At 63.2% G+C, this 23,898-nt stretch overlaps 4 protein-coding genes across 5 annotated transcripts in view; 1 reads left to right on the top strand and 3 right to left on the bottom strand.

The window, feature by feature from the left end:
- Positions 1-23,898, bottom strand: part of ISG15 (ISG15 ubiquitin like modifier) — a 112,017-nt gene that overhangs the window by 43,457 nt on the left and 44,662 nt on the right. The gene's annotated exons all lie outside the window — the stretch shown is intronic.
- Positions 1-23,898, top strand: part of NOC2L (NOC2 like nucleolar associated transcriptional repressor) — a 32,650-nt gene that overhangs the window by 884 nt on the left and 7,868 nt on the right. The window contains exons 2-12 of the mRNA XM_050785956.1: positions 16,655-16,724; positions 16,857-17,009; positions 18,590-18,764; positions 18,841-18,972; positions 19,580-19,700; positions 19,813-19,903; positions 21,665-21,743; positions 21,856-21,966; positions 22,426-22,539; positions 23,106-23,294; positions 23,566-23,705. Coding sequence (XP_050641913.1) covers positions 16,699-16,724; positions 16,857-17,009; positions 18,590-18,764; positions 18,841-18,972; positions 19,580-19,700; positions 19,813-19,903; positions 21,665-21,743; positions 21,856-21,966; positions 22,426-22,539; positions 23,106-23,294; positions 23,566-23,705 — 1,331 coding nt within the window. The 5' untranslated portion in view covers positions 16,655-16,698. The remainder of the gene's footprint in view (positions 1-16,654; positions 16,725-16,856; positions 17,010-18,589; positions 18,765-18,840; positions 18,973-19,579; positions 19,701-19,812; positions 19,904-21,664; positions 21,744-21,855; positions 21,967-22,425; positions 22,540-23,105; positions 23,295-23,565; positions 23,706-23,898) is intronic.
- On the bottom strand, positions 44-9,742 carry PLEKHN1 (pleckstrin homology domain containing N1). Its single transcript, XM_050786777.1, is given in 16 exon segments — positions 44-1,505; positions 1,583-1,631; positions 1,919-2,137; positions 2,330-2,470; positions 2,698-2,835; positions 3,011-3,160; positions 3,904-4,040; positions 4,180-4,255; positions 4,912-4,992; positions 5,115-5,246; positions 5,317-5,493; positions 5,495-5,638; positions 5,721-5,801; positions 5,904-6,050; positions 9,431-9,530; positions 9,615-9,742. Coding segments are annotated over 16 exon segments (1,989 nt in total). The 5' UTR covers positions 9,698-9,742; the 3' UTR covers positions 44-1,371.
- KLHL17 (kelch like family member 17) lies at positions 10,505-15,418 on the bottom strand. 2 transcript variants are annotated; one of them, XM_050786138.1, is made up of 12 exons: positions 15,176-15,418; positions 14,427-14,686; positions 14,229-14,350; positions 13,909-14,130; positions 13,495-13,611; positions 13,051-13,264; positions 12,715-12,859; positions 12,392-12,559; positions 11,886-11,974; positions 11,715-11,788; positions 11,365-11,546; positions 10,505-11,227 (listed from the first exon to the last, which is right to left on the bottom strand). In XM_050786138.1, the coding sequence occupies exons 1-12, from the start codon at positions 15,283-15,285 to the stop codon at positions 10,999-11,001; spliced, it is 1,932 nt and encodes a 643-aa protein (XP_050642095.1). In that variant the 5' UTR covers positions 15,286-15,418; the 3' UTR covers positions 10,505-10,998. The 2 variants fall into 2 exon arrangements, with proteins under 2 accessions (XP_050642095.1, XP_050642094.1); XM_050786137.1 differs by lacking the exon at positions 15,176-15,418 and having other exon boundaries at positions 13,495-13,680; positions 14,427-14,683.

Raw genomic sequence — 23,898 nt, 5'->3', positions numbered from 1 at the left:
CCCACGCCTGGGAGGGAAGGTGCTAAAGTCTGGGTGGGTGGAGGGAGGCAGGTGGCTGGATAGGAGGGTGGCCAGATTCACAGATGAGAACACAGGGCATTTGGTTAATTTCAGACATGCAATAGTGGGGAGGTCATTTTACTAAGAAGTTATTTGTTGTTTATCTGAAATCACATTTAACCACACCCTGCATTTCTTCCGGGATGCAGTGGGGGCTGAGTGGCAGGACAGGACTTGGACCCTGGAGGGGTCTGAGCAGCGAGAGGCTCTGGTTGGAGCTCTGGGCAAACGGAGGGGCGAGGACACAGGGCAGCCTCCTCACAGGTGGGCCGGGCTGCCAAGGGCTCCAAGGCCCATCACTCTTGATCCTCAAGGGACTGTGGCCAAGGCCTCTCTGAGCTCAGGCCTGAGACAGTGAAGGCAGCCCGGCGGCCCCTGCAGGGTGGGGGTCTGTGGCAGAGCTGCGAGCCCCTCCCTGGGAAGCCCTGGGTGCAGGTGCAGAGGGAGAATTTGGCGGCATCAGACGGAGGGCTGGGCTCCTGGGGTTGTCCTGGCGGCTCTTGTGGGGCAGCTGGGGGCCCACGGCCAAGGGGAGTCAGAGACGAGTTGGGAAGGTCGGTGAGGGGCCGAAGGTGGCAGAGGAAGGGGGCTGCCTGGCTGGGTGCCAGGTGGGGGTCCCCGGGTGGGGGTCCTGCCAAGGCAGTGTGTGCAGGGTCCTCAAGACTGTGGGAGATCCTGGCTGCTGAGCGGAGAACACGTGTACACGGCACCAATAAAATTCTTTCTTTTCTTTTTCTTTCTTCTTTTCCTCGTTCTCTCTCTCTCTTTCCTTCTCTTCTCTTCTCTTCTCTCTTTTCTCTTTTTGTTCTTTCTTGTCCGGTGGTGTCAGCATCTCCCGTGCTGCCCTATGGCGCATGCCCAGGCCATGCAAGGACCCACCTGCCCTCCTCCTTGGGACACCCTGGCCAGTGCTCCTCACACCTTGCTGACCTGTGACCCTCATGCCCTCTGACCTCACATACCATCTGACCCTGCTGACCTTTCTCTTTCCTCCGACCTTCACGCCCATGCCGCCCTCCCACTCCCAGTGAGTCTCCCCCCCAACTCCTGGCGAGCTGAGCTGAGGGCCGACCCTGTGGATGGCCAGGACCTCCCTGACCTGTGACCCACCTCGCCAGCCAGGGCATCCCCTCCCTGCCCCAGCTGCTGGCACTGAGGAGCAGGAGCCGAGGACAGGCTCTGAACTCAGGGCCCCGGAGACCCCCCATCACACTGGGTTCAGACCCTGACTTGTAATTTGAAGTGGGTTAGAGGGGCGGGTACCCTGGAGCTTGGTGAGGGTGGTCCTGAGAGCCGGCCTCACCGTGGCCATCAGATCCACTGCACCAGACCCGCACTGGCCTCAGGCCCTCCAAGCTGGGGGCACTTCCGGTGGGAGGAAGACAAAGTCTCGTCCCAGAGGTGGTCGTAGCCGGGGCCCTGGCTCCTCCTGGAGGACCAGCCATCTATGAGGGAAGGCAGAGATGTGTCAGCCTGTGAGAGGCAACAGGCACTCACCCCAGGAGGCAGGACCCTCACTCACCTGTCAGAGGCAGCCGGGGTTCAGGCAAACCTTCCCTGGCAGAGGAGACCTGGGAAGCCCAAACCGCCAGTCTGAGAGCCAGGTACAGCCCCAGGCAGGGAGCTTGGAGACGGCCGGTCGATGTGCAGATCCCCACCCCCCGGGTTGGCATCACCCACGTCCCCCTGCTCTCCCCCCCAAGTCCCGTCTCCCCACCTCCCTGCTGGCCTCCCCGGTCTCCATCTGCCCCCGTCCTCCTGTTTCCCTCCCCGCTCCCTCAGAGTCCCAGGAGGCCCCACACCAGCGCCCCCAGCACCCCGGAGCGCAGGGCACACTGGCGTGAGGACTGCTACTCACAAGCTGAGGGGAGTCTGGGGGCTGCGGCCCCCCGTCCTTGGCTGAGCCCCGGTGTCTCTGAGAGGCTCTGGACTGCATGACTCCCTTCTTGGAGAGCAAGTGGGGGCCCGAGGGGCCGGAGGAGCTGGAGCCGGGGTCAGAGGCAGGCACAGACACAGGTACCAAGGGGAGTGGGCTCAAGGGCACAGGTCCAGGTGAGCTCTGCATAGCACTGAGGAACTGCCAGGAGAGCCTGGGCTGGGGCCTCAGTGGCATCCAGGGACCCCCAGAACCTCAACCTCCCATCAGAGCCTGAACAAACCTCAGGCTCGGGGCAGCCCCAGACCCCAGGCCGAGAGGCACGGTCTAGACCTCCCCAACCTCAGGCTGCAGGCACCTCCCGCCCTTTCTGTCGCCCAGCAGGGGCCTCACCTCCTCCAGGCCCCGGACATCGGTGACCCTGCGGTGGGAGGTGGCGGGGGGCGTGTAGGGGTCAGCATAGAGGGGTGAGTGTGAAGTTTCCGAAGCGTGGTCAGGGGCGTCTGGGCTGTTCTCCAGGCTCAGCCTGTTCAGCTGCAGGGCAGAGGTGGGAGAGATGGGCTTCTCGGCCAGAAGCAGCCTAGGCCACCCCTTCTCTGTGCAAGACACCCCCCGGGTGACGCCAGGACAACCAGGCCCAGAGACAGAGGCCAGTGCAAGACACCCCGGGTGACGCCAGGACAACCAGGCCCAGAGACAGAGGCCAGTGGTGCGGAATGGTGGGAACCAGGCCAGGGGCCGGGTGGGTGTGCTGGGCCCACCTGGGTCAGGTCCAGGTGCAGTGGGGTGGCAGGGCCGCGGCCCTCTGCCCGGGCCTTGCTCCTGGGTGACCGGCTGCTGTTACGTCTCAGCTCAGTCCTCCGTCGGCCAATGCTGGTGCGGTCAGAGTTGGCCTGGTCCTGTGGGGACCACACACCTTCCACAGAGAGCCCCTTGGCCCCTCTTCTGTGTAACTCTCTGAGGCTGCAAGGGGCTCCCTCCAGTCTGAGTTCCCCTGACGAACCAGGGTCCCCAACACACACTTACCCGACAGTCTTCTGTCCCACTTTCGTCTGCCACCCTGTAAGCACTCACCGGTGCGTGCTGGGAGGAGCAGCCCACAGTGGATGGCACTGAGGACTCAGGCAAGGAGTGGCTGGTGCGTGTGGAGGGGGGCGCCAGGCACCCCGAGTCCCAGCTGGTCCGTCCGCCTGAGGACAGTGAGCCTCGGTCGCTGCCCGTAACCTGGGTGGGCAGTGAGTGGGGGTGAATGAGGGCTGGACCCCCTCCCCACCTGCCCCTGCCTGGACCTACCCTGCTGCCCCCGCTTTTTTCTTTTTGGGACGGAGTCTTGTTCTGTCTCCCAGGCCGAAGTGCAGTGGCACAATCTCAGCTCACTGCAACCTCTGCCTCCCGGGTCAAGCGATTCTCATGCCTCAGCCTCCTGAGTAGCTGGGATTACAGGGGTGCATCACCACGCCTGGCTAATTTTTTGTTTGTTTGTTTGTTTTGAGACGGAGTCTCTCTGTGTCACCCAGGCGGGAGTGCAGTGGCGAGATCTCGGCTCACTGCAAGCTCCGCCTCCCGGGTTCCTGCCACTCTCCCGCCTCAGCCTCTGAGTAGCTGGGACTACAGGCGCCTGCCACCTCGCCCAGCTAGTTTTTTGTATTTTTTAGTAGAGATGGGGTTTCTCCGTGTTAGCCAGGATGGTCTCGGTCTCCCGACCTCGTGATCCGCCCGCCTCGGCCTCCCAAAGTGCTGGGATTACAGGCGTGAGCCACCGCGCCCGGCCAATTTTTTTTGTATTTTTAATAGAGATGGGTTTCTCCAAGTTGGCCAGGCTGATCTCGAACTCCTGACCTCAAATGATCCGCCTGCCTCAGCCTCCTAAAGTGCTGGGATTACAGGCGTGAGCCACCACGCCCGGTCTGCTGCCCCATTTTTACCACTGCCCAGCACCTGGGCTGTGGGGCCTGCTGATGCCTCACCTGCAGCCCTGGGAAGCTCTCAGCGCCAGGCAGCGGCGGGGCCCCCGCCCTGTGGGTGACGGCACGAAGGCACAGCAGCCAGTGGCTGTAGTCCTCATAGCTGGCGCACACCACGCGGATGGTGTTGATGAGGGGGCCTGGCACACAGATGCTGTGAGGGGCTGGCAGGGTGGGGTGTACCCCTCAGCACCCCCACTAAAGAGCCGGGTGTCCCCCAGGCTCCCGCCCCACCATGGCCTGGCCAGGCAGGAGGCAGAACTGGGGTCAGGGCCCCACCTTCGATCAGGAAGGAGTGGATCTGCTTCTCCTTCTCCTCCAGGTTGATGTGGACCGCACGGAGTGGGAGCTCCCCCTGTGGGGGCGGAGACTGAGGGCCAGGCCTTTGTGGGGGCAGCCCCGGGGCCCCGCCTGGCTTCGTCCCACCCTCGTGCCCTCCAGAGCTTGGCTGGGTACTTGGAGAGCTGGGCACCGAGGCCACCGCCCTGAGGGAGGCCAGTGGGTCCCATATGTCCTGGGGCCACTGCTAGCCCTGGCGGGGGGACCTTCGCTGGCTAGGGGCAGACACACAAAGCCACAGGACTGGCCTCCTGGGGTCCCCAGAGAGGAAGTTGGGCCGGGGGAACCACAGGGAGGGCCCTGTGTTTGTTCCTCAGTGATTGAAGTTTACCATGAGTGCACACCCCCTTCCCGGTGCCCACCCTGGGGGACACAGGCACACACACGTGTGCACACACACCCCTCACGGGCAGGCACACATGAGGGAGTCCCCGGGAGGGGCTCTCAGCCCCGTGCTGCCTGCCCCAGGGTGACGGTCAAGAACCTCAGGGTGAGAAGCTCAGGGCGGGCAGGGGCTCCTCCACGTCACGGGGAGACCAGACTGACCAGGACTGCGGGCCTCGCGCTCTGTCTCAACAGGCCCCGAAATACAGGTTCCTCCTGCACGGCCGCCCCCTTCCACCCCCAAACAGGTGCCTCCCTGGGGCGGGCCCACAGTGGGGAGGGGCCCACCTTGAAGCAAAGCCCATCCAGCTCCTCAGAGAAAATGGCCAGGGACGTCGGGTACAGGACCAAGAGCCGGTCCCACTGCTCCTGAGTGGGGGGCGTCAAACGATGCGGGGGCTGAGCTGCTGTGCACCCAGGGCCAGTCCCTGCCCTGCCCAGCACCCGGCACCCCTCCTGTCCCCCTACAGCCCCATGCACCTCCCACCCACCTGTGCGGGCAGGTGCTGCAGCTTGACCCTCGAGGCACAGACAGCGCTGCCGCCTGGTTCGTGCCCTGACGCCGTCCGCAGCCGGCTTAGGCGGCGTTGCAGAGTCCAGGGGAGCTCATCTCCACAGGACCCCTGTGAGGAGGAGGTCAGAGCAGGCTGCGAGGATCTGGGTGGGGAGGGGCATGGGGTCCCTGGCACTGACCTGTGGCGGTGCTGAGTGGCAGTGTTGCAGCCCCCCAAGGAGGGCCGTCTGCTTCTCCAGGTGGTAAAGCCAGCGGTCCAGCTCGGCCCGGCTGGGGCAGAGCACCAGGAGGGGTGCGGGCAGCGGGCCTGTGGGCGGGGCAGAGAGGGCACACACATACACAAACATGTCCCACAGCCCACAGGGCAGGCCCCTCTCCAAGTCCTGGGTCACGAGTGCCTCTGGGGGCCCGGGGAGCATCCCAAACACCTGTGATCTGGAAGGCGTGCTCTCGGGACCCCTCCAGCAGGCAGACGCTCAGCTCCGTCAGTGGTAACAGCCCCTGCCAGGCACAGGGTAGGAGCTTCAGGGATCCACGGAGGGAAGGGTGGCCATGGCCCCACCCCCGCCGCCCACTGCCTCACCTGAAAGGTGAGTCCTTCCGAGCCGTGGGCCTGGAAGTACAGGTGGGCGGGGAACAGCTCCAGGTAGCAGTCGCTGACGTCCTGCGCGGGCAGCAGGGTCGTCAGTGCAGGGTCTGGGGAGCCCCAGGCTGGTGGGGATGCTGCACCCGCAGCTTGCTCCCCCCGGCCCGGCCCGGCCCCCACCTGGCTGTGCTGGAACCGCAGCTGGACCTTGGCGTAATGTATGACCTTTCCCAGGTTCCTCACAGGCACCCTCCGCCGCGCCTTCTTGAACACACTCAGGAACGGCTGCTCCAGGTTTTCTCGTTGGTTCTGCAGGTCCAGGATGTCCTAGGAGGAGCGGCGCTCAGGGGAGGGGCCTTGCCTGGGCCCCCCACCCCCTCCGCTGGCATCCACACAGCTACAGGACTATAGGCATGGTCTGCCTGTGCACAGCCACCCAGCATATATGTGAAGAACAGCCTCCCCCAGGCATAGAACCTGCACACTCAGCCTCTCCACAGGAAAACAGTCATGGCAGAACTTACACACACACGTGCATACATATATACACACATGCACGTTTGCATACACGTACATGCACACACCCCCGATACATGCACATACAGGCAACATGCATGTATCCATATATGCACACACACACATACACGTGCATACACGCACATATGCGTACACGTACACATAGACACACACATGCCACACAATACAGACACATACAGATGCATACACACATGTACACACACATGTACACACACATTCACGCATATGCATGGATACACACGTGCACACATATGCACTTGCACACATACACACAGATGCATACATGTCCACACACAGACATACACCAAAACACACATGTATACACATACACGTGTCATGTGCACATATACACATGTGCGCACACATATACACATGTACACACACATGCATGCACTGCACACAAACACATGTACACATGCGCACACATACACACATGCACACCGATACACATGTGTACACACATGCACGCATATGCATACATACACACATGCACACGTACACTTGCACACACATGCACACACGTGCATACATGCATACACATCCACATACCAATACACCAACACACGTATACACATACACGTGTGCACACACGTCTGCACATGCATATACACACATGCATACACACATGCATGCACACATACACAGTGCACAAATACGTGCACACACACGCACATATACACATGTGCATACACATGCACACATACACATACACACTTGTGCATACACTCATGTGCGTGCATACACACACACACAGACACACTTCCCCACACAGAGCTGCCTGGTCTAGTGGTAGAGATGGTGAGATTTGAACTCAGTGGATTAAATCCTATCTTCATTATTTCCTAAGCTGTGTGACATGTCTTTGGTTATTCAACCTCTGAAGACTTGTTAGAAGAATTTGGGGGTGTCTGGGTAACACTCAAAACCCTCCCACGTCTCCAGTATTGGCTGGTAAACGTTTAACACCTGGTTCTACAAAAAACAGACACAGAAACACACCAATGCCCTGATTTGTAACGTTTGTCAATTTCCTCAGTGTCAATGTTCTCAGCGCCGCCCATTTCCAGCCCCCAGCCTGAAAGATGTGAGGAGATTTCCGGGGTCGATCCCCTGAGTGTGTGCTGGCCACTTGCTTAGGTGACAGCCGGGTCCTGGCAGTGCCCCGAGGGGTCAGACCCCCGCTCTCCGGCCACTGCATGTGCTCTTCCCGCTTCGGGGACCGCTCAGTCCCCACCCCCTTCCTTACCCGCTTTGCAGCTTTGCTCAGACATCACCTGCTCCAAGAGGTCCTTTTCTGAAAGCCCCTCTAAAATTCCAGCCTTCCCTGATCCTCTGCACCCGTCCCCGCTGTTTTTCTCCTTAGCACCAACCCCACCCTTCTCACTGGATCTTCTATTTATTTGCCCCATCGTCTGGGAGTGGGAGCACCGTGAGAACAGGGGTTGTCTATTCCGTTCAGTTCTGTGTCCCCAGAGCCTAAGGCAGGGCCTGGGATGTGCTGTGGGTATCACTGCATGTGCTGAGAGGGGAGAGGAATCCACATCCATGCCACACTTAGCCAATCCTGGCACAGTCCTCTACAAATGCAGGCTTTGATCACCAGGCTAGAGATCAGAAAGGGGACGGGTGTGAACCTGGGGCTGGAGAGCTCTGTGATCCACAGGCTCAGGGGCAAGTGGGAAGGTGTCCTGTTCCCTCTAGGAGCTGGCAAGGGCTACCTGCAGTGCTGCTGTGCCCTGGCCAAGCTTAGCTGCCCCTGAGCAGGCCCAGGAATGTGAACAGACAGACGCATAGGCTTTCCCGGCCTCCCGCCTCTGGGTGGGGCCTCCTGTACCCACACCCAGCGTGGGAACTGATGCCGGGTAGGCACCTATGAAAAATAGGCCACAGACCAGGAAGGGCCACACAGCTAGCCCTGCAGCCCAGCTCAGCCTCGGGGCCCCAGGGAGGACTCAGCCTGGAGCCGGCAGAGCCAGCTCACAGCACTGGGTGCAGAGCCCAGGCACAGGGCAGAGGAGCACTGGCTCCAGGACTGGCCCCGAGCTCCTCCCCCAGCCCCATTTCCTGAGGCTCAGCGGGTTCCCTCTCTGGCTACCATGTCCTGGCAAGGGAGGACCACTAGGGCCACCCACCACACCTCATAGGACCCTACCAGGGTCCCACTGCATGTCCTGGGCCTGGACAGAGAGAGTAGCGTCTGAGATGCAGCCAAAGGGACCCCACCCCTAGGCCAGCCTGGCCCCCTCTGCCTGCCCACTCCTCTGAGGCAGTGTGGTTTCCAAAACCAGCACCTGTTGTCTGCAGGGAACCCTGAAACTCTGCAGGTCAGGAGAGGGTATGGCACGAGCCTCCTGCCTGGCGGGGGCATGTTGGCAACGGGGTCTGCACGGCCACACCAGCTGCTGGACCTAGGAGTGCAGGGCAGGGGTCCTCTCCCCCAGACGCTCCTAGGGCCTGCACATAGCATCCAGCCTGCCTGACAGGGGTGCCGTGGGGGTTCCTCCTCCTGTTCCCTCAACCCAGCACCAGGCACATCTGAAAGGGGCTGGGCATCTACCCTGTGAAGACCCTTAGTCCTATGGGGGCCTGGGCGGGGGGATGGGCATGGGGGTTCTTCTGCTCCTTCCACGACGGAGAGGTGGCCTAGTGTGTGCTCGGGAGATGCCTCCTTGCTGCGTGGCCTTGGCAGGCTGGGAGGAGGCCCTGCGTGCACAGAGGGGTTGCTGTGGACAGGGCGGCCGTATCCAGCAGCAGCTTCCTGCGGGACATCCCGTCAGAAACAGGCCGCGGGTAGGTGGCCGGCTGGCTCACTGCTCACCTGAAGCCCCTTACTGTCAAGTGACACGACCAGCACGACCCCAGCCCCACTGCAGCGACAGAGACGCGTGCGCCGGTCCCCTGCGGGAGGAGGTCCCGGGAGGCCCCGCCCGCGGCCCGCCCCGCCCAGCTCGCTCCCGACTGACTCAGTCCTGCGTCGCGGTTTCGCTCTCCGCTCAGACTTTCGGCCGGATGAGCTCCCCAGGGCGGGGCAGTCAGCGTCCGCTCCTCACCTAAGGGGGTCTGAATCCCCCCGGGCCGAGGGGAAGACCCTGAACTGCACGGACACGCGGCACACACGCGCGGGCAGAGCCACACTCCCAGACCCCAGCCACCGCGTGCGCCGCGCTCACCGTGCCCGGGATGTAGTGGAAGAGCTTGTTGGCGGCGGCGTCCCCGCTTCCAGCAGCCTCGGGGCCCAGCAGGCCAGCCGGCATCCGTGCGCCGTCCTCTCTGGGGACAAGGCAAGGGAGCTCGTGGCCCCGGAGCGGGTGGGGGAGCCCCGTGCCCAGGTGGCCACACCCACACCCCGCTCACCTGTTTCCCTTCAATGAGGGCTTTCTGGAGAAGGAGGCCCGGAGCCTCCTGGGGGCCTGAGGGACACAGTGGCTGTTCCCCATGGCCAGAGTCGTGCAGGTCGGCAAGTCTGGGTCCCTGTCCACAGCCTCCTGCCCCCGCCTCCCACAGGCAGGCGGGGCTCTGGGACGTCCCGCCCGTCACCCAGGGCTGGGCGGGGGTGGAGCCATTCTGGAAGAGGCCTGGCCCCTACCTGAGCCGTCCAGGTCTCTGCCTTGGGCCCTCCACACCGAGGGGCCAGCCTTGGGGCGATCTCCCCTCTGGCCCAGACAAGGCCTCCAGTGTGCAAGGGGCACCCCACTTGCCTGTGCTCAGGCTTTGTGAAATCGGGGCCACCTTCCAGCACCCCCCCAACAATGTGCACACACATCCTGTTTCCATCTAAACCCTGGCCGGCCTGAGTCACCGGTGACTGCAGGGAGGGCTGAGGCAGGAATTCCAGCGTAGGAGACAGTGCCCAGAGCCACCCCAGCCTCCCCTCCTGCCTGGGCTCCCTCACCAGACCCCTCAGGGTCCTCAAGGCTTAAGGGGACTCTGGAAGGCCACGTGCCACCTAGGCGGCCAGGACAGTCAGCATACGCAGGGGCAGTGCTGTCCTCCCCCGCCGCACCCCCAGAGCCCAAGACGTGGCGGGGACCTCAGCCTCAGGACCCAGCCCAGGCAAACCCCACCTACAGTGGGAGAGACTCCATGGCCCCCACCCTCCCTGGATGCACAGCTCTGCCTTGTAGCCCCCAGACACCGGTGCAGCATCTCAGGCCACCCGCCCACGCCCCTCACCCTGGACCCCCAGATAGGACCCAAAGTTGCGCAGCTGCCCCACAAGCCAGAGAGATGCTCAGCCTGGGAAGCCCCAGAAATGTGTTTATTGTTCAAGTTGGGATTGTATTGCTGTGTGGGGCCCGAGTGCACACGTGTGCACCCACTACAAGATCCAGGGAAGACGACACAAAGCAGACGATGACAGGAAGGACACCTGCTCCCCACCCTTCCCGGGACCCTGCCGTGTACAAAATTCGAGCTGGGGTCTGCAGCTGCTTGGAAAGCCCCAGGGCCTCTGGCTCCGCGGCCTGCAGGGTCTGAGCAGGCAATGGCCCTGGGGCAGCGAGGCCCCGACCTGGTCACTCCCGGCTGCCCGCCATGCAGGCAGCGGAGGGGAGGACGGGCGGCCGCAGCACTGCTCACCCCTCAATAAATAAGATAAATAACTAAATAAATAAACAACTAAACATAGACACGAAGGAATGGACGCAGAGACGTGAACAGAAGATGCAAGATGTCCCTGGTGGGGGCCACGGCCCCCTTAAGGCATGTGGGAGGCTGCAGGCCTCTGGGGCTGGGGGGGTCAGAGGCTGGTGGAGGACACGGACAGCGTGGGCGAGGACGGCGGCGGGAAGTTGAGCAGCTCCAGCACCGCCACACCCACACTGCTACGCCGTGTGAACATGCAGGACGCGGCCACCCACTTGTTGGTCCTCGGGTTGTACTTCTCGATGGAATTGAGGCTGGAGCTACCATCGTTACCCCCCACGGCGTACAGCCATCCATCCATGGCCACCAGGTCGTGCGTGCTCCTGGGGGGCAGGCGGGGTGAGCCCCTGGCTGCAGGAAGGGGTGCGGGGGGAGGGGCCGCGCCACGAGAAGCAGTGGGGGCGGGACATGCCCCCTGAAGTGGGGAAACCCCTCCCCACAGCGCAGCCCCACTGCGGACCTGCGGATGTTCATTGGCGCCACGCTCTCCCAGGCTCCGGCCTTGGGACTGTATCTCTCTACCGAGTTGAGGCAGCTGGTCCCGTCGTTGCCCCCTGCCACGTACAGGGCACCCTCCAGCACGGCCACACCTGCTGAGCTGCGTCGGCTTAGCATGGACGCCACGGACGACCAAGCGTTCACCTGGGGGCAAGGGTGTGGGCTGGAGGCAGACCCGCCACAGGCATCCCTCCCCTGCCGCAGCCCCAACTCCAGCGTGGGGTGTCAGGAATGGGTGGGATGTGGGTGACCAGAGAGGGGAGGGCCCCGCAGCGCACAGGAGGGGGTGGCCAGGAGGGGTGCACTATGCACCTGGGGCTCATACTTCTCCACAGTGGCCAGGTGTGAGGAGCTGTCGTAGCCGCCCACGGCATACAGGTTCCCATCTGCGGAAAGTCAACATGCCCGTGGCACTCCTGCTGGCAGTGGGGTTTCCAGGGTGGGGGAAGGTGGGGACCCCCCCAGGCAGGCCCCATCACCCACCAAGCGTGGCCACTCGCACATAGCGCCTCCGGGTGCTCATGGCAGCGACGGATGTCCACGTTCCGGTCAGGGGGTCGTAGCGTTCGGCACTGTGGGCACCAGGACCGCCACAGCTCAATAGAGACAGAAAGGCGTCCCGGCCCCAGGACCTGCCCTCCCCAGCAGAACGGCCGAAATCTTACCCTAGGAGTCACAGAGACTCAGACCGCAAAGTCCTACCAGCCAGGACCCGCTGGTGGGCACAGGCCCCTGGCTGCCTGGAAAAGCCTGGGCGTACACCCACCTGGGCCCAGCCTCTGGACCGGAGGTAGGGATCCCAGAGAGGAAAGGGGACTGGGGCAGCAAAGCCAGTTCAGGCCCAATGTGGCCGTGGCCTGGGGTGAAGCGGCCTCGCAGATCACCCCCTTTAACACCCCGTCAGATACGACCTCCATGATGGTGACACAAACTCGCCTCTTGCGAGGTGGACCCTACAAAGCCACTGGGGCCCCAACCCCCATTACTACCTGTTCAGGCAGGAGGCCCCGTCATAGCCGCCAGCCGAGTACAGGAGTCCGTGCAAGGCGGCCACACCCAGGCAGCTTCGCCTGGTGCCCATGGACACCTCCGGCTGCCACGTGTTAGTCACGGGATCGTAGGACTCCACGGTAGCCAGGTCTGAGGTCCCGTCATAGCTAGCAGAATTAACCCACTGCAGGTCAAGACTGGCCTGGCGGGCATGCGCCAGACCCGACCCCAGTCCAGCCTCCAGGCTTACCCACCCACGGCATACAGCCGGTCCCCATGGGGCACCCACCAGACCTGACCCAAGTCCAGCCTCCGGGCTTACCCGCCCACAGCATACAGCCGGTTCCCCACCGCAGCCACTCCCACCCGGGCCCGGCGCGTGGACATGGAGGCCACCACGTGCCAGCGGTCGGTGCGCGTGTCATAGGCCTCACAGTCTCCGTGGATGGCAAACAGGCTCCCACCGCCTGGGGAGGGCAGGTGGAGACGGGACTCGTGAGTGGATCCCACTGCTGGGCCACACCCCGGGCTCCTGGAGAGGCCCCTGGATGGAGGGGCGGAGGGGCAGGTCAGGACCTGACCGGCACAGGTGGGGTGGGCTTGTGCTGGTGGGGAGCAGAAGGCACAGGGCAGGAAGGAAAGGGGCGGGGAGCCATACCCACAGCAAAAAGCACAGGCCCGGCCCCCTCACAGCGCCGGGGCCGCGTGCGGCTGGTGCCTAGGACGCCCCTCTGCTCGGGCAGCAGGTGGAACTTCAGGGCCTCGATGAGAAGGTCCTTGCAGTCAGGGTGGTGCCTCACCAGGCTCTCGGCATCCACGTGGCCCAGCAGGAAGTCGCGGCTCAGTAGAGGCAGCCGCACACACTTCATGAGCTGGGGCGCAGGGAACACTACGCTCAGGCGGGACCCTCGGGCACACTGGGCCCCAGGGCTGAGACAACCCCCCAGACGCCTGTACCACCTGTGTGACGGGTTTTTCTTCAGACAGGGTGGGTACCATCCCCACGGAATCCCTGAACTTGGGAAAGATCAGGGCGCACCAGGCCCTCAGCCACCTGCATGCCCTCCTGGATGCTATGGGAGCCCCCGGGGCCGGGCCTCACCCGTGGGACATGCTGCCTGCGGGCGTCCACGTCATGTTTCACCCAGCTCAGGACTGCTCGGTAGACCTCCTCCTCCGAAGGCACGTTTAGGCTGTCACTAGAGACCAGTTCCAGCACCTGGGGGTGGAGGTCCTCAGACCTGAGATCTGGGGAGGGTCCTGTGGGCCCAGGGAGCCCCGAAGATGCCTAGGAGGAGGGTTGGGGGTGGGGGCTGAGTGTTCATACTGGGAGGGGCTGAGCAGAGTCAGGAGCCACAGACCAGGCTCCTGGGGGGCCTCCATCCAGGAGGGTCTTGGGGATGCACAGCAGGCACTAAGGATTGTGAGCAGGGCTGCATCAGGACAAAATGGGGTCGGGAGTCAAAAGCAAAAACGGGTGGGGTGGAGGGCGGGGGCTGGGCCCACCAGCTGTTACCTGTTTCAGGGGCAGCAGCATAAACTCTTCGGTCTTGGCCACGTCCACGAAGTGCTGCAGCACGTACCTGTGGGCGGCCTTGAGCAGGTCGCTGCAGGAGTGCGCATCGGCAAAGCTCCGGATGCCCAGGCAGTTGGAGGGGTCGAGCTGACTCAGCAGGAACTTGCAGCAGGCGTCTCGGACGCCATTCAGCTGCAGGAGGCTGGCGGCTGGGAGCAGAGTCTACGGGGCACCGAGATGCGGGTGAGGGAGGCACAAGGTGGAGGGCAGCGGGATCTGGCTGAGAGGACTTCACCGGGCCCCAGGGGAGGCAGCCTCACCTGCACGTTGCCCTCGCCCACCACGATCTCAGCCGTGTACGCAAACTGCACCAGCTGGTCCAAGGCCTGAGGGTCGATGTCGTGCAGCGTCACGTGGGTCTGGCGGCTCTCGCTCATCTCATCTGTGGGGACAGCGTGTCAGAGGGGCTGACCCGAGGGACCCACGGAGTCCCCAGCGCCGCGCAGGCGGGTACTTGCTTGTGAACATGGCGTGGAAGTACGGGCTGCAGGAGGCCAACACCACTTTGTGTGCACGGATCTCCTTGGCGGCCACGTGCAGGACGATGTCGCACAGGAGGCCGCGCTGGCGCATGCGGCTCATGGCCACGAAGGCGTCGTGGTAGTGCCGCTTGGAGTTGTGGGCCACGCTGTGGCCCTCGCGGCTCAGCAGCTGCACGGCTCCCTCCATGGGGGCTGCGGGCCGAGCCTGCCGGGGCCGCGTGCGCTCTGCCTCGGGGCTGCAGGGGGCGGGCGGGTCAGGCTTCGCCCGGCTGGCGCTGCCCACCCGCCCTGGTTGCCCTGGAGACTCTGGGCCGTGCCCGGGCAGCCCGCGGGGACCCAGCCCCTGGTGCGACGGGGGCGCCGGCAGCCCTCGCCTGACCTCCGCCAAGGACCCCCGCCCCGCGCGCGCCGTGTCCAGGCCTGCGCTGCGCCCCTGCTCCCCCGGGCGCCGTCAGAGCCCCGCGCCTGGCCCCGCTCCCCGGCGCCCCCACGAGCTCAGCTCCTCCGCGTTCCCAGCCGCCCTCTCGGGCCCGCAGCGGGAGCGGCGACCTGGGAGCGCGGGGCGCCGGTGGGGACGCTACTCCGGGCCGACCCCGCTCCGCACCCAGGTCCCGACCTCCCCGGGCCCTCGGGAGCGGCCCCCGCCCCTTCTGCGAACGGACGCGAGGGCGGGGGCCGGGCAGGTCCCGAGGCCGCCCCCCGCGCCCCGACCCCCGCCCACTCACGCCGGCGGCTGCGGCGGTGGCGGCGGCGGCGGCGCCTCGGGCCCAGGCCCCGGGCTGCCGTGCTCCGGGCTCTGCGTCCTGCCGGCCGGGCGCTCGCTGCGGGGCTGCATTCGGCTGCCGGACCCGCCGCCGATTCGCGGAGGACGCGCGGGCGAACCGACGCGGAGACTGCCGGAGGGCTGCTCGGCGGTGGCGGCCCGCTCGCGTCGCTCAGTCCCGCCGCTCCCGCCCGCAGCCGCTGTTTCTCGGCGCCGCCCGCCCCGCCTGCCGAGAGGCTTCGGGGACTAGATGTTGGACGCGGATCCTTCCAGCGCCGCGCCCCGGGTTCGCCGCCTCCTCCGAGAAGCCCCCTAAAGGCCCCACCCTCATCCTCCTCCAAGAAGCCCCCCAGGCCCCGCCATCCTCCTCCTCCGGGAAGCCCCCCAGGGCCCGCCATCCTCCTCCTCCGGGAAGCCCCCCAGGCCTCGCCCTCCTGCTCCTCCGGGAAGCTCCCCAGGCCCCACCATTCTCCTCCCTCGGGAAGCCCCCCCTAGGCCTTGCCCTCCTCCTTCTCCGGGAAGCCCCCCAGGCCTCCCCCTCCTCCTCCTCCGAGAAGCCTCCCAGGCCTCACTCTCCTCTGGGAAGCCCCCACAAGCCTCGCCCTCCTCCTCCCCCAGGAAGCCATCCCCGCCCCCTTGACCCCCTAACTTGCTCTCCTCCGGGGAGCCCCGCGGCCCCGCAGCACCAAGAGGCCAAATGGGACCCCGAGGCCACTCCGCCCGCGTCCCTCACTCGCCCTTTCAGCGCCAGGGCTGGCGGAGCCGCGCCTGCGCCCCAGGGCGCCCCTGTCGTGGGGTCTGGCTGTCCAGGCCCGCGGGCCCCGGTGTCAGGCTGGTAGCAGGGAGGAAGGCGCCGGTCTCCCCACCGCCTTCACCCCGTGCGGCGTCCCCGGGAAGGGCCGCAGAAGAGCCACCGTCGGCGTCCAGAGGGCCGTGGACGGGGAGCGCCCTGCGCGGTGTTCGTGGCGCTGGCCCGATCTCCGCGGATCGGGCAAAGCCAGCCTGGCCCTCGGGTCGCCCGTCTTTTGTCGAGTTGGCGACATCAGTGCGGTTCCCACCGCCCCTCGCGTTTCCTACTGGACCCTCGACTTTTTATTGTTGATTCGTGGGAGCTCTTTGCATAGGGGCCCCGCCGTCGCAGTCTGGCGTCCTCGCAGGCGCGTGCCCTCGGAGCGCCGGGTGGGCTGCGGGCGCGACGGGGCACCTGGTCTCTCTTTCCCGGGGCGGACACCGGCGTCGCCGCGTCCTGCTGAGCCGGGCGCCGAGCGGGAGGCTCATCGGGGCTCCACCTGGGCTGCCCGCACCGTGCACGCGAACGCGCCCTCCCGCCCGGAGACAGCAGGCACAGCGGTCGGAGAACCGTAGAACCACTCGGCTGGGCGTGGCACGGCGGGGCGGGGAACGGGGCGGGGCCTGGGCGGCGGAAGTGCGCCGCAGCGCGGCATTCTGGGGCCGGAAGTAGGGTGCACGCTGTGGGCTGGTGTCATGGCAGCTCCCCGGAGCCGCAAGAGGTAAGCAGCGGGTCCGAGGGCCGCCTCTGCTTCTCGGTGGGTGTTTGTATCCAAGGGGCTTTTCTTGCTCCTCTCAGCGGGGCTGGGGCGAGCTGCTCCTGCGGGCAGCTGTGACTCCTGCGTGACCCGCAGGCGTCTGGCGGAGCTGACGGTGGACGAGTTCCTAGCTTCGGGCTTTGACTCCGAGTCCGAATCCGAGTCCGAAAACTCCCCAGAAGCGGACACGCGGGAGACACGCGAGGCTGCCCGGAGTGCGGATGAGCCGGGCGGGAGTCCCTCGGCCAGGTGAGTGGGGACAGGGGTGAGCAGAACCTCCTTGCTCGTCCTGGCCCACCCCGCCGCAAGTTTGCTGACCTCGCCTGGGGTCTCAGGGTCAAGGCCTAAGGACCTCCGACCTCTACCCCCAGCGCCTTCAGCTTAGCTTACTGTTTCATCAGTTGTTTGCTGAGCTCCTGCTCCGTGCCAAACCCTGTCCTATGTACGTCCTACGAGCGTATGTTGGGGGTTCTGCAAACGTCTCTTCGCGATCTGGGAGAGCTCGCACGGTCTTGGGTAAAATCACCGCCTGCAGTTCAGTGGAACAGATAAGTGCTGGGGAGGGAAAGGAGAGACAGGCTGGAGAGAGAATTGCCAGGGGAGCCGAGTTGCTCTGTTAGAAGGAGCGGAGGCTGGGCGCTGTGGCTCACACCTGTAATGCCAGCACTTTGGGAGGCCCAGGCGGGCAGATCACCTGAGGTCAGGAATTCGAGACCAGCCTGACCGACATGGAGAAATCTTGTCTCTACTAAGAATACAAACATTAGCCGGGCGTGGTGGGTGCCTGTAATCCCAATTACTCGGCAGGCTGAGGCAGGAGAATCGCTTGAATTCAGGAGGTGGAGGTTGCAGTAAGCCGAGATGGCACCATTGCATTCCAGCCTGGGCAACAGAGTGAGACTCCATCTCAAAAAGAAAAAAGAAACCCAAAAATACAAAAATTAGTTGGGCATGGTGACATGCACCTGTAGTGTTAGCTACTTGGGAGGCTGAGGCAGGAGAATCGCTTGAACCTCGGAGGCGGAGGTTGCGGTGAGTGGAAATTGCACCACTGCACTCCAGCCTGGGCGACAGTGAGATTCCATCTCAGAAAAAATAAAAAGAAAAGAAAAGCGGAGGTGACTGAGAAGATGATGTCTGAATAAAGACCTCAAGCGAGGAGGCCACGCAGGCAGTAGGGGGAGCGTGTCTTGGATTTCAGGTAGCAGAAACAGTAAAGGCCGTGCAGTGAGAGCATTTGGGGAGGATGCAGAGGTAAACGTGGTGGCTGTGGCAGGAGTGAGCTGGTGAGTAGGGGCAGTTGAGCCCGGAAGGGTGATGAAGAGCCAGGGGCCATAGACTGTCCTAAGGTTACCTTGTAAAACAGGAAGTTATTTCTGGGTTTGAGCGGTGGAGTGCCTTGTAGGTGGCAAGGGTGGAAACGGAGAGACTTTTATGTTAACTGAGAGTTGAACTCTGGTGGTTTGAGAGGAGGTGTGAATGGTTTTGAAGGTGTTGCTAATGAGATTAGAGACAGAGGTTTGAGACAGAGGTTTGCCTTTAGTCTGAGTCCCTGGAAGGGTGAAGCTACCAACAGCCAGAGTAGAGCATGGCACAGGTGCAACAAGTCTAGGGAAGACCGTGGCTGGGGGTCCTGTGTATTGGGTTTGAGCGTATGTTATAGAGGCTGTTGGGCAGGAGAGATGGGTCTGCCAAAAACATACCTCCTGGCAATCCTCCTACCTTGCTTGTTGGTGACTCTCGTGAATGGAGCAGACTAACCCTGTAGGCCACTCCCCACCCCCTCTACTTCCACTTTCTACTGGGGTTGCTGACTTGTGCCTTCTCAGCCGGCGTAAAGGCCGTGCCTCTGAGCACAAGGACCAGCTGTCTCGGCTGAAGGACAGAGACCCCGAGTTCTACAAGTTCCTGCAGGAGAATGACCAGAGCCTGCTAAACTTCAGCGACTCAGACAGCTCTGAGGAGGAGGAGGAGCCGTTCCACTCCCTGCCGGATGTGCTGGAGGTGAGGGCATGGGCCGAACCAGAAGGAGGGCACTTGTGGCCTTTACACCCTCCTTCAGCTCAGCCTTTCTGTGCAGGAAGCCAGTGAGGAGGAGGATGGAGCAGAGGAGGGGGAAGATGAGGACAGAGTCCCCAGAGGGCTGAAGGGGAAGAAGAATTGTGTTCCTGTGACCCTCGCCATGGTTGAGAGATGGAAGCAGGCAGCAAAGGTGAGCAGCAGCGAGGGGTGGGCAGCCGGTGCCCTAGGCAGGAATCTGGCCTTGCCTCACTTGGGGTGCCTGAGGCTGTGCTGGTGGGAGGAGCTCTTCTCCACGCAGGGGACACTGGAGTCCTCTTCAGCGCAGGTCACTATGCCTTGATCCTCCTGCTTGCTTGATTGCCCCAGGACTGTGTGTTCACCTTTGGGTAGATTCCAGGGGCTCTGTCGGTGCCTGGCTCCCCACAATCTGCCCCACTGTGGGTGGGATGGACTGTCTGTACCTTTGTTGGCTGGGGGAGCTGGGGTCCTTCTGAGCCTCTCTCAGTGGTTTTTCTAGGGACAAGGATAGGGAGAGCTCCAGATACCACCTGGAGGTGGCCATAGTCCAGGATCTGGAACCCCCAGCCCGTTCCCTGGGGCTCCTGAGCCAGACTCCCTCCCCTTCCCAGAGAATTCTAGACTTTGTTTCCATTTTTGTTATCCGTATGGAGCTCTGTGGGCCCCCCCACCTCTGCCCTGTGTCTGAGGGTGAGGGTGCCTTTCTCTGGGGCCGCCGTTTCCACTCTGCCCAGTGCAGTCTTGGCTCCCCTGACGCCCCTGGTACTCTTGCTCCTTAGCAACGCCTCACTCCAAAGCTGTTCCATGAAGTGGTACAGGCGTTCCGAGCAGCTGTGGCCACCACCCAAGGGGACCGGGAAAGTGCTGAGGCCAACAAATTCCAGGTCACGGACAGTGCTGGTGAGCTGGGGGGACCCTGGCATCCAGGCTGGTGAGCTTGAGGGGACCCTGGCATCCAGGCTGTCTGTTGTGTTCTCTATCCCATGAGTACATCCGGGCCTTTTCATTGCAGTGTTTAATGCTCTGGTCACCTTCTGCATCAGAGACCTTATTGGCTGTCTCCAGAAGCTGCTGTTTGGAAAGGCGGCAAAGGACAGCAGCAGGTAAGAGGGGAGGGAGTGAAAGGGGGATTGGGACTACACACAGGAGAAGCCAGAGGCCTTGTGGCCAGGACAGAGATGTGGTGACCGAGCCAGGCTCTTCTCGGGGACCCTGAGAAGGCAACGAGGCATGAGGGACCCTTGGGAGAGGCTGGGCACTTGGGGCCAGTTGGAGTGGCCCCACCTTCTTTCCTTCCTGGAAAGGAAAGTTCTCTGCTCAGAGTCTCAGGAGGTGTGGATGTGCGGCTGCCTTTGTGCTTAGAATTTCCCAGGTTAGGAGGTTAGGGTGCTTGCTCTCTTCCCCTTCGTACGGCCTTGGAGGTTCTGTCCATGCTCCTTGACCTCTGCACTGTGACTGGCCTGTTTCCTGCAGCTGTGTGTGTCTGTGGACAGGGGCCTCATCAATGCTGAGAACCTGAGGGCCTCAACGTCCCCCTTAGAGGAGGGCTGGGCAGAGAAGGCCGTGGAAGGTTTTCAGAGAGAGATGTACAGCCAAGCATTTGGTAGAGCGTGGGTCACATTGGGGTTCCAGGGGCCGTGCAGCCATGTGACCTTGAGGCAGTGGAGGCCTAGAGTTGAAATTGCCCCAAGACACCTTCCAGAGGAAGAAAGGAGACCCAAGGGAGAGGTCTCGCCATCAGCACCTCGGGGGCAGGAGACAGCGGCTCAGGAGACGGGCACTGTTGCTGGTGGTGGTGGTCGGGGCTGGGCGGATCGAGCAGAGCTGTGTCCACATGGAGGCAGTGCTGTCGGAAGGGGACAGGGAAGCTGGCAGATGGGCGTGGAGGACAGGCAGTGATTGGGGGACAGCAAGCAGCCTGAGCCACTAGGTCAGGGACGCCTGTCAAGGCAGCAACTGTGCCAGAGGGAGTCAGGCCGTGGGGGAGCAGCAGCAGGTGCCCAGCAGCCAGTGTCAACACAGGTGTGAGGAGGGGTTGAGGACAGGGGGGCCTTTCTGGGGCCCTGCCCTTTGTCCTTCCCGTGCTTCAGCAGATTTTAGTGAGCGCCTACTGCATGGGTCCTGGTAAATGGTTTTTTTTTTTTTTTCCGCTTATGAGACAGAGTCTTGCTATGTTGCCCAGGCTGGAATGCAGTGGTCTGACCACAGCTCACTGTGACACCAACCTCCTGGGTTCTCCCACCTTAGCCTGCAGGCGTGGATGATGTTTTGTATATTTTTATAGAGACAGGGTCTCACTATGTTGTTCAGGCTGCTCTCAAACTTCTGGGCTTGGAGTTTGATACCCCTGCCTTGGCTTCGTAAACTGCGGTGACTACTGGCACGAGCCTCCACACCCGTCCTCTGATTTCCTTTTCTTTGTGCAGCAAATGTGGGCGAAAGGAAACCAGCCTGCGGCAGTTGGTGGTGCCTGGCAGACCCCAGAGGCACCGAGTACCAGCTGCTGGGCTTAGGGGCCTCATGTGGTCTCGTGGGGATATGATCAAGGGGACTTAGAAAAGGTTTATGTCTGAGAGATGGAGCTGGAGGCTGGGACTTCTGGGGACTCTTAGGGAGGTGGCCAACCCTGGGCCAGGGCAGACAGGAGTTCAGGGCCACTGAAGGAGGGGCTAGTGCCCTTGAGAGGGTCCTGCTAAGCCCCTGTGTCCGTCCAGCTGTAAGGTCCCTGAGCTTTCTCGAGAGGGGAGATGGGAGTCTCGCAGGGTTGTGGAGGCTGCGCTGGCCAGGACACGCGCCAAGACGCTGAGCAGCCTTGCGTCCAAGCCGTGGGGCTTCCCAGACAGGGAGGGGTGGTTTCTCTGCAGGATGCTGCAGCCGTCCAGCAGCCCGCTCTGGGGGAAGCTCCGTGTGGACATCAAGGCGTACCTGGGCTCGGTCATACAGGTGCTGTTCTGGTGGGGAGGGCACAGGGGCCTGGCTGTATCTGGTGGTCCAGCCCTTTTTTGTATCCCAGAACGTGTGGGTTTGGGGCTTCACTGTCTCCTCCTGCCCCTAGCTGGTGTCCTGTCTGGCGGAGACGACGGTGTTGGCGGCCGTGCTGCAGCACATCAGCGTGCTGGTGCCCTGCTTCCTGACCTTCCCCAAGCAGTGCCGGATGCTGCTCAAGGTGGGCGGCCTAGTCCCCTCCCTGTCTGTCATGGGGTTGGGGGGGCCACGCGGCTGCCCCCACCACATCCCACTCCTGACCAGGGCACAGGTAGTGCCCACGCTCCACTGGCTCCACTTGGCTAGCGAGGCCACAGAAGCACCTGCCCCCCCCCCCACCTGGAGTTTCCATCTCAGGCAGCCCCCACCTGCCTGGCCACGTGAGCTGTTCTTTTCCTGGTGTGATTTCACATACGGCGGCGTGTCTGACCTACGCTTTTGTGGTCCTCTTCTCACGAGGAGCAACGCGCCTGTTCTGTGTTTACTTCTGTAACTGAGCTCCTAACTCACAGCTCCCTCGTGCTTTGGGAAGAGCTGGTGGCCACGGGAGCTTTTGCCTGGCTGGGGAGGGCTGTGCTGGCCCTGGGGCATCCCAGCTGAGGAGGCTGGGGGGCCAGCAGTGATGTCTGACCTTCTGCAGAGAATGGTGGTCGTATGGAGCACTGGGGAGGAGTCCCTGCGGGTGCTGGCGTTCCTGGTCCTCAGCAGAATTTGCCGGCACAAGAAGGCCACTTTCCTCGGCCCCATCCTCAAGGTAGTTGGGGGCCCTGCATCTGTGTCCCTCAGCGTCTGCTTTGGAAATCTCAGCCTGAGGCGCGGGAGGCTGCCTTGGTGGTGCCCCTCACTGGGCCCTGCACTGCGGCTCTGAGCAGACCTGGGCTCTTGGACCACGAATGTCTTACAGAGCATCTGGGGGTGGTGGGCAGGGAAGAGAGCCCTCAGCCTTCTCAGGGCCCCACCTGGACCCTGCTTCACACAACTTCCCCAGGTGAGGGCCTCCCTGGCTGGAGGAGGACACTGGGTGTTGGCATCTGAGGTCATGGTCAGGGTACAGTCCTGCCCGTCCCCCAGCCGTGGGTGGCCTGCATGTGGGGACCCTCAGCCCCCAGACAGGTCCAGTGTGCAGCAGGAACTTGTGCCCCACCTCCTCCCAGGCCTGAGGCTGGTGGGCACATGGGGGTGGGGGCTGTGTGAGGGGCTACGGCTCTTCCTTGAGGCCCAGCTCGGAGGGGAAGGCCCAGGGGTTCACAGGGGGCCTGGAGTGGGCGGTGGAGGTGCATGGCCCTGATCCCAGGTGGCTCTGACCGGGTCCCTCCGCAGCAAATGTACATCACGTATGTGAGGAACTGCAAGTTCACCTCGCCTGGGGCCCTCCCCTTCATCAGTTTCATGCAGCGGACCCTGACAGAGCTGCTGGCCCTGGAGCCGGGTGTGGCCTACCAGCACGCCTTCCTCTACGTCCGCCAGCTCGCCATACACCTGCGCAACGCCATGACCACCCGTAAGAAGGTGTGTGGTGGGCCCTTCCAGGCTCATGCTGGGCATGGGGTGGGGCAGCCCAGGTGCTTGACCCAAGGCAGGGCCTGGGGCCTCCCCGAAGCCCGTCTGTTGGAGACAGCCGAGCACCTCGGTGCAGTCGGTCCTCGCAGGTCGGGGAAGGTGGATGGGTTGAGACCCCGCGTGCGAGGTGAGGAAATGATTCCTGTGCCAGCCCAGGAGGAATGTGCATCAGCCCGGCCGGTCAGCCTGGCCAGTGGCTGACGTGGTTCTCTCTGATCAGGAAACGTACCAGTCTGTGTACAACTGGCAGTACGTGCACTGCCTCTACCTGTGGTGCCGGGTCCTGAGCACTCTGGGCCCCAGCGAAGCTCTCCAGCCCTTGGTCTACCCCCTTGCCCAGGTCATCATTGGCTGTATCAAGTGAGTTGTGGGGTGGGCAGGGCTGTCCAGGAGGCTCAGGAGAAGCAAATTTGCTGGGACTGTGTGGGCAGTACCTCTGGCGTTCAGGGCCCTGGGGCCTGAGTCTGTGTCCTGGCCGTCCCTGAGGAAGGGCTGGGGTCCTTGTACCTGCTACAGGGAGATGCCCTGGATTCTGGAGAGCTGGGCTGGTGGG

This window comes from Macaca thibetana, chromosome 1 (genome assembly GCF_024542745.1).
Source record: "Macaca thibetana thibetana isolate TM-01 chromosome 1, ASM2454274v1, whole genome shotgun sequence".
Classification (NCBI taxonomy): Eukaryota; Metazoa; Chordata; class Mammalia; order Primates; family Cercopithecidae; genus Macaca; species Macaca thibetana.
The sequence above is the reverse complement of the archived record's forward strand: the minus strand, read 5'-3'. Positions and strand labels throughout refer to the sequence as shown.

Excerpts from the sequence above, each read along its gene's own strand:
- KLHL17 (XM_050786138.1), bottom strand. The coding sequence starts at position 15,285 with ATGCAGCCCCGCAGCGAGCGCCCGGCCGGCAGGACGCAGAGCCCGGAG. Across the intron at positions 11,975-12,391 it reads GGGGCCTCCTGCCTGAACAG|TGCCGAACGCTACGACCCCC; the intron begins GTAGTAATGGGG and ends TGGTGCCCACAG. Across the intron at positions 11,228-11,364 it reads GCGCCAATGAACATCCGCAG|GAGCACGCACGACCTGGTGG; the intron begins GTCCGCAGTGGG and ends CCTGCCCCCCAG.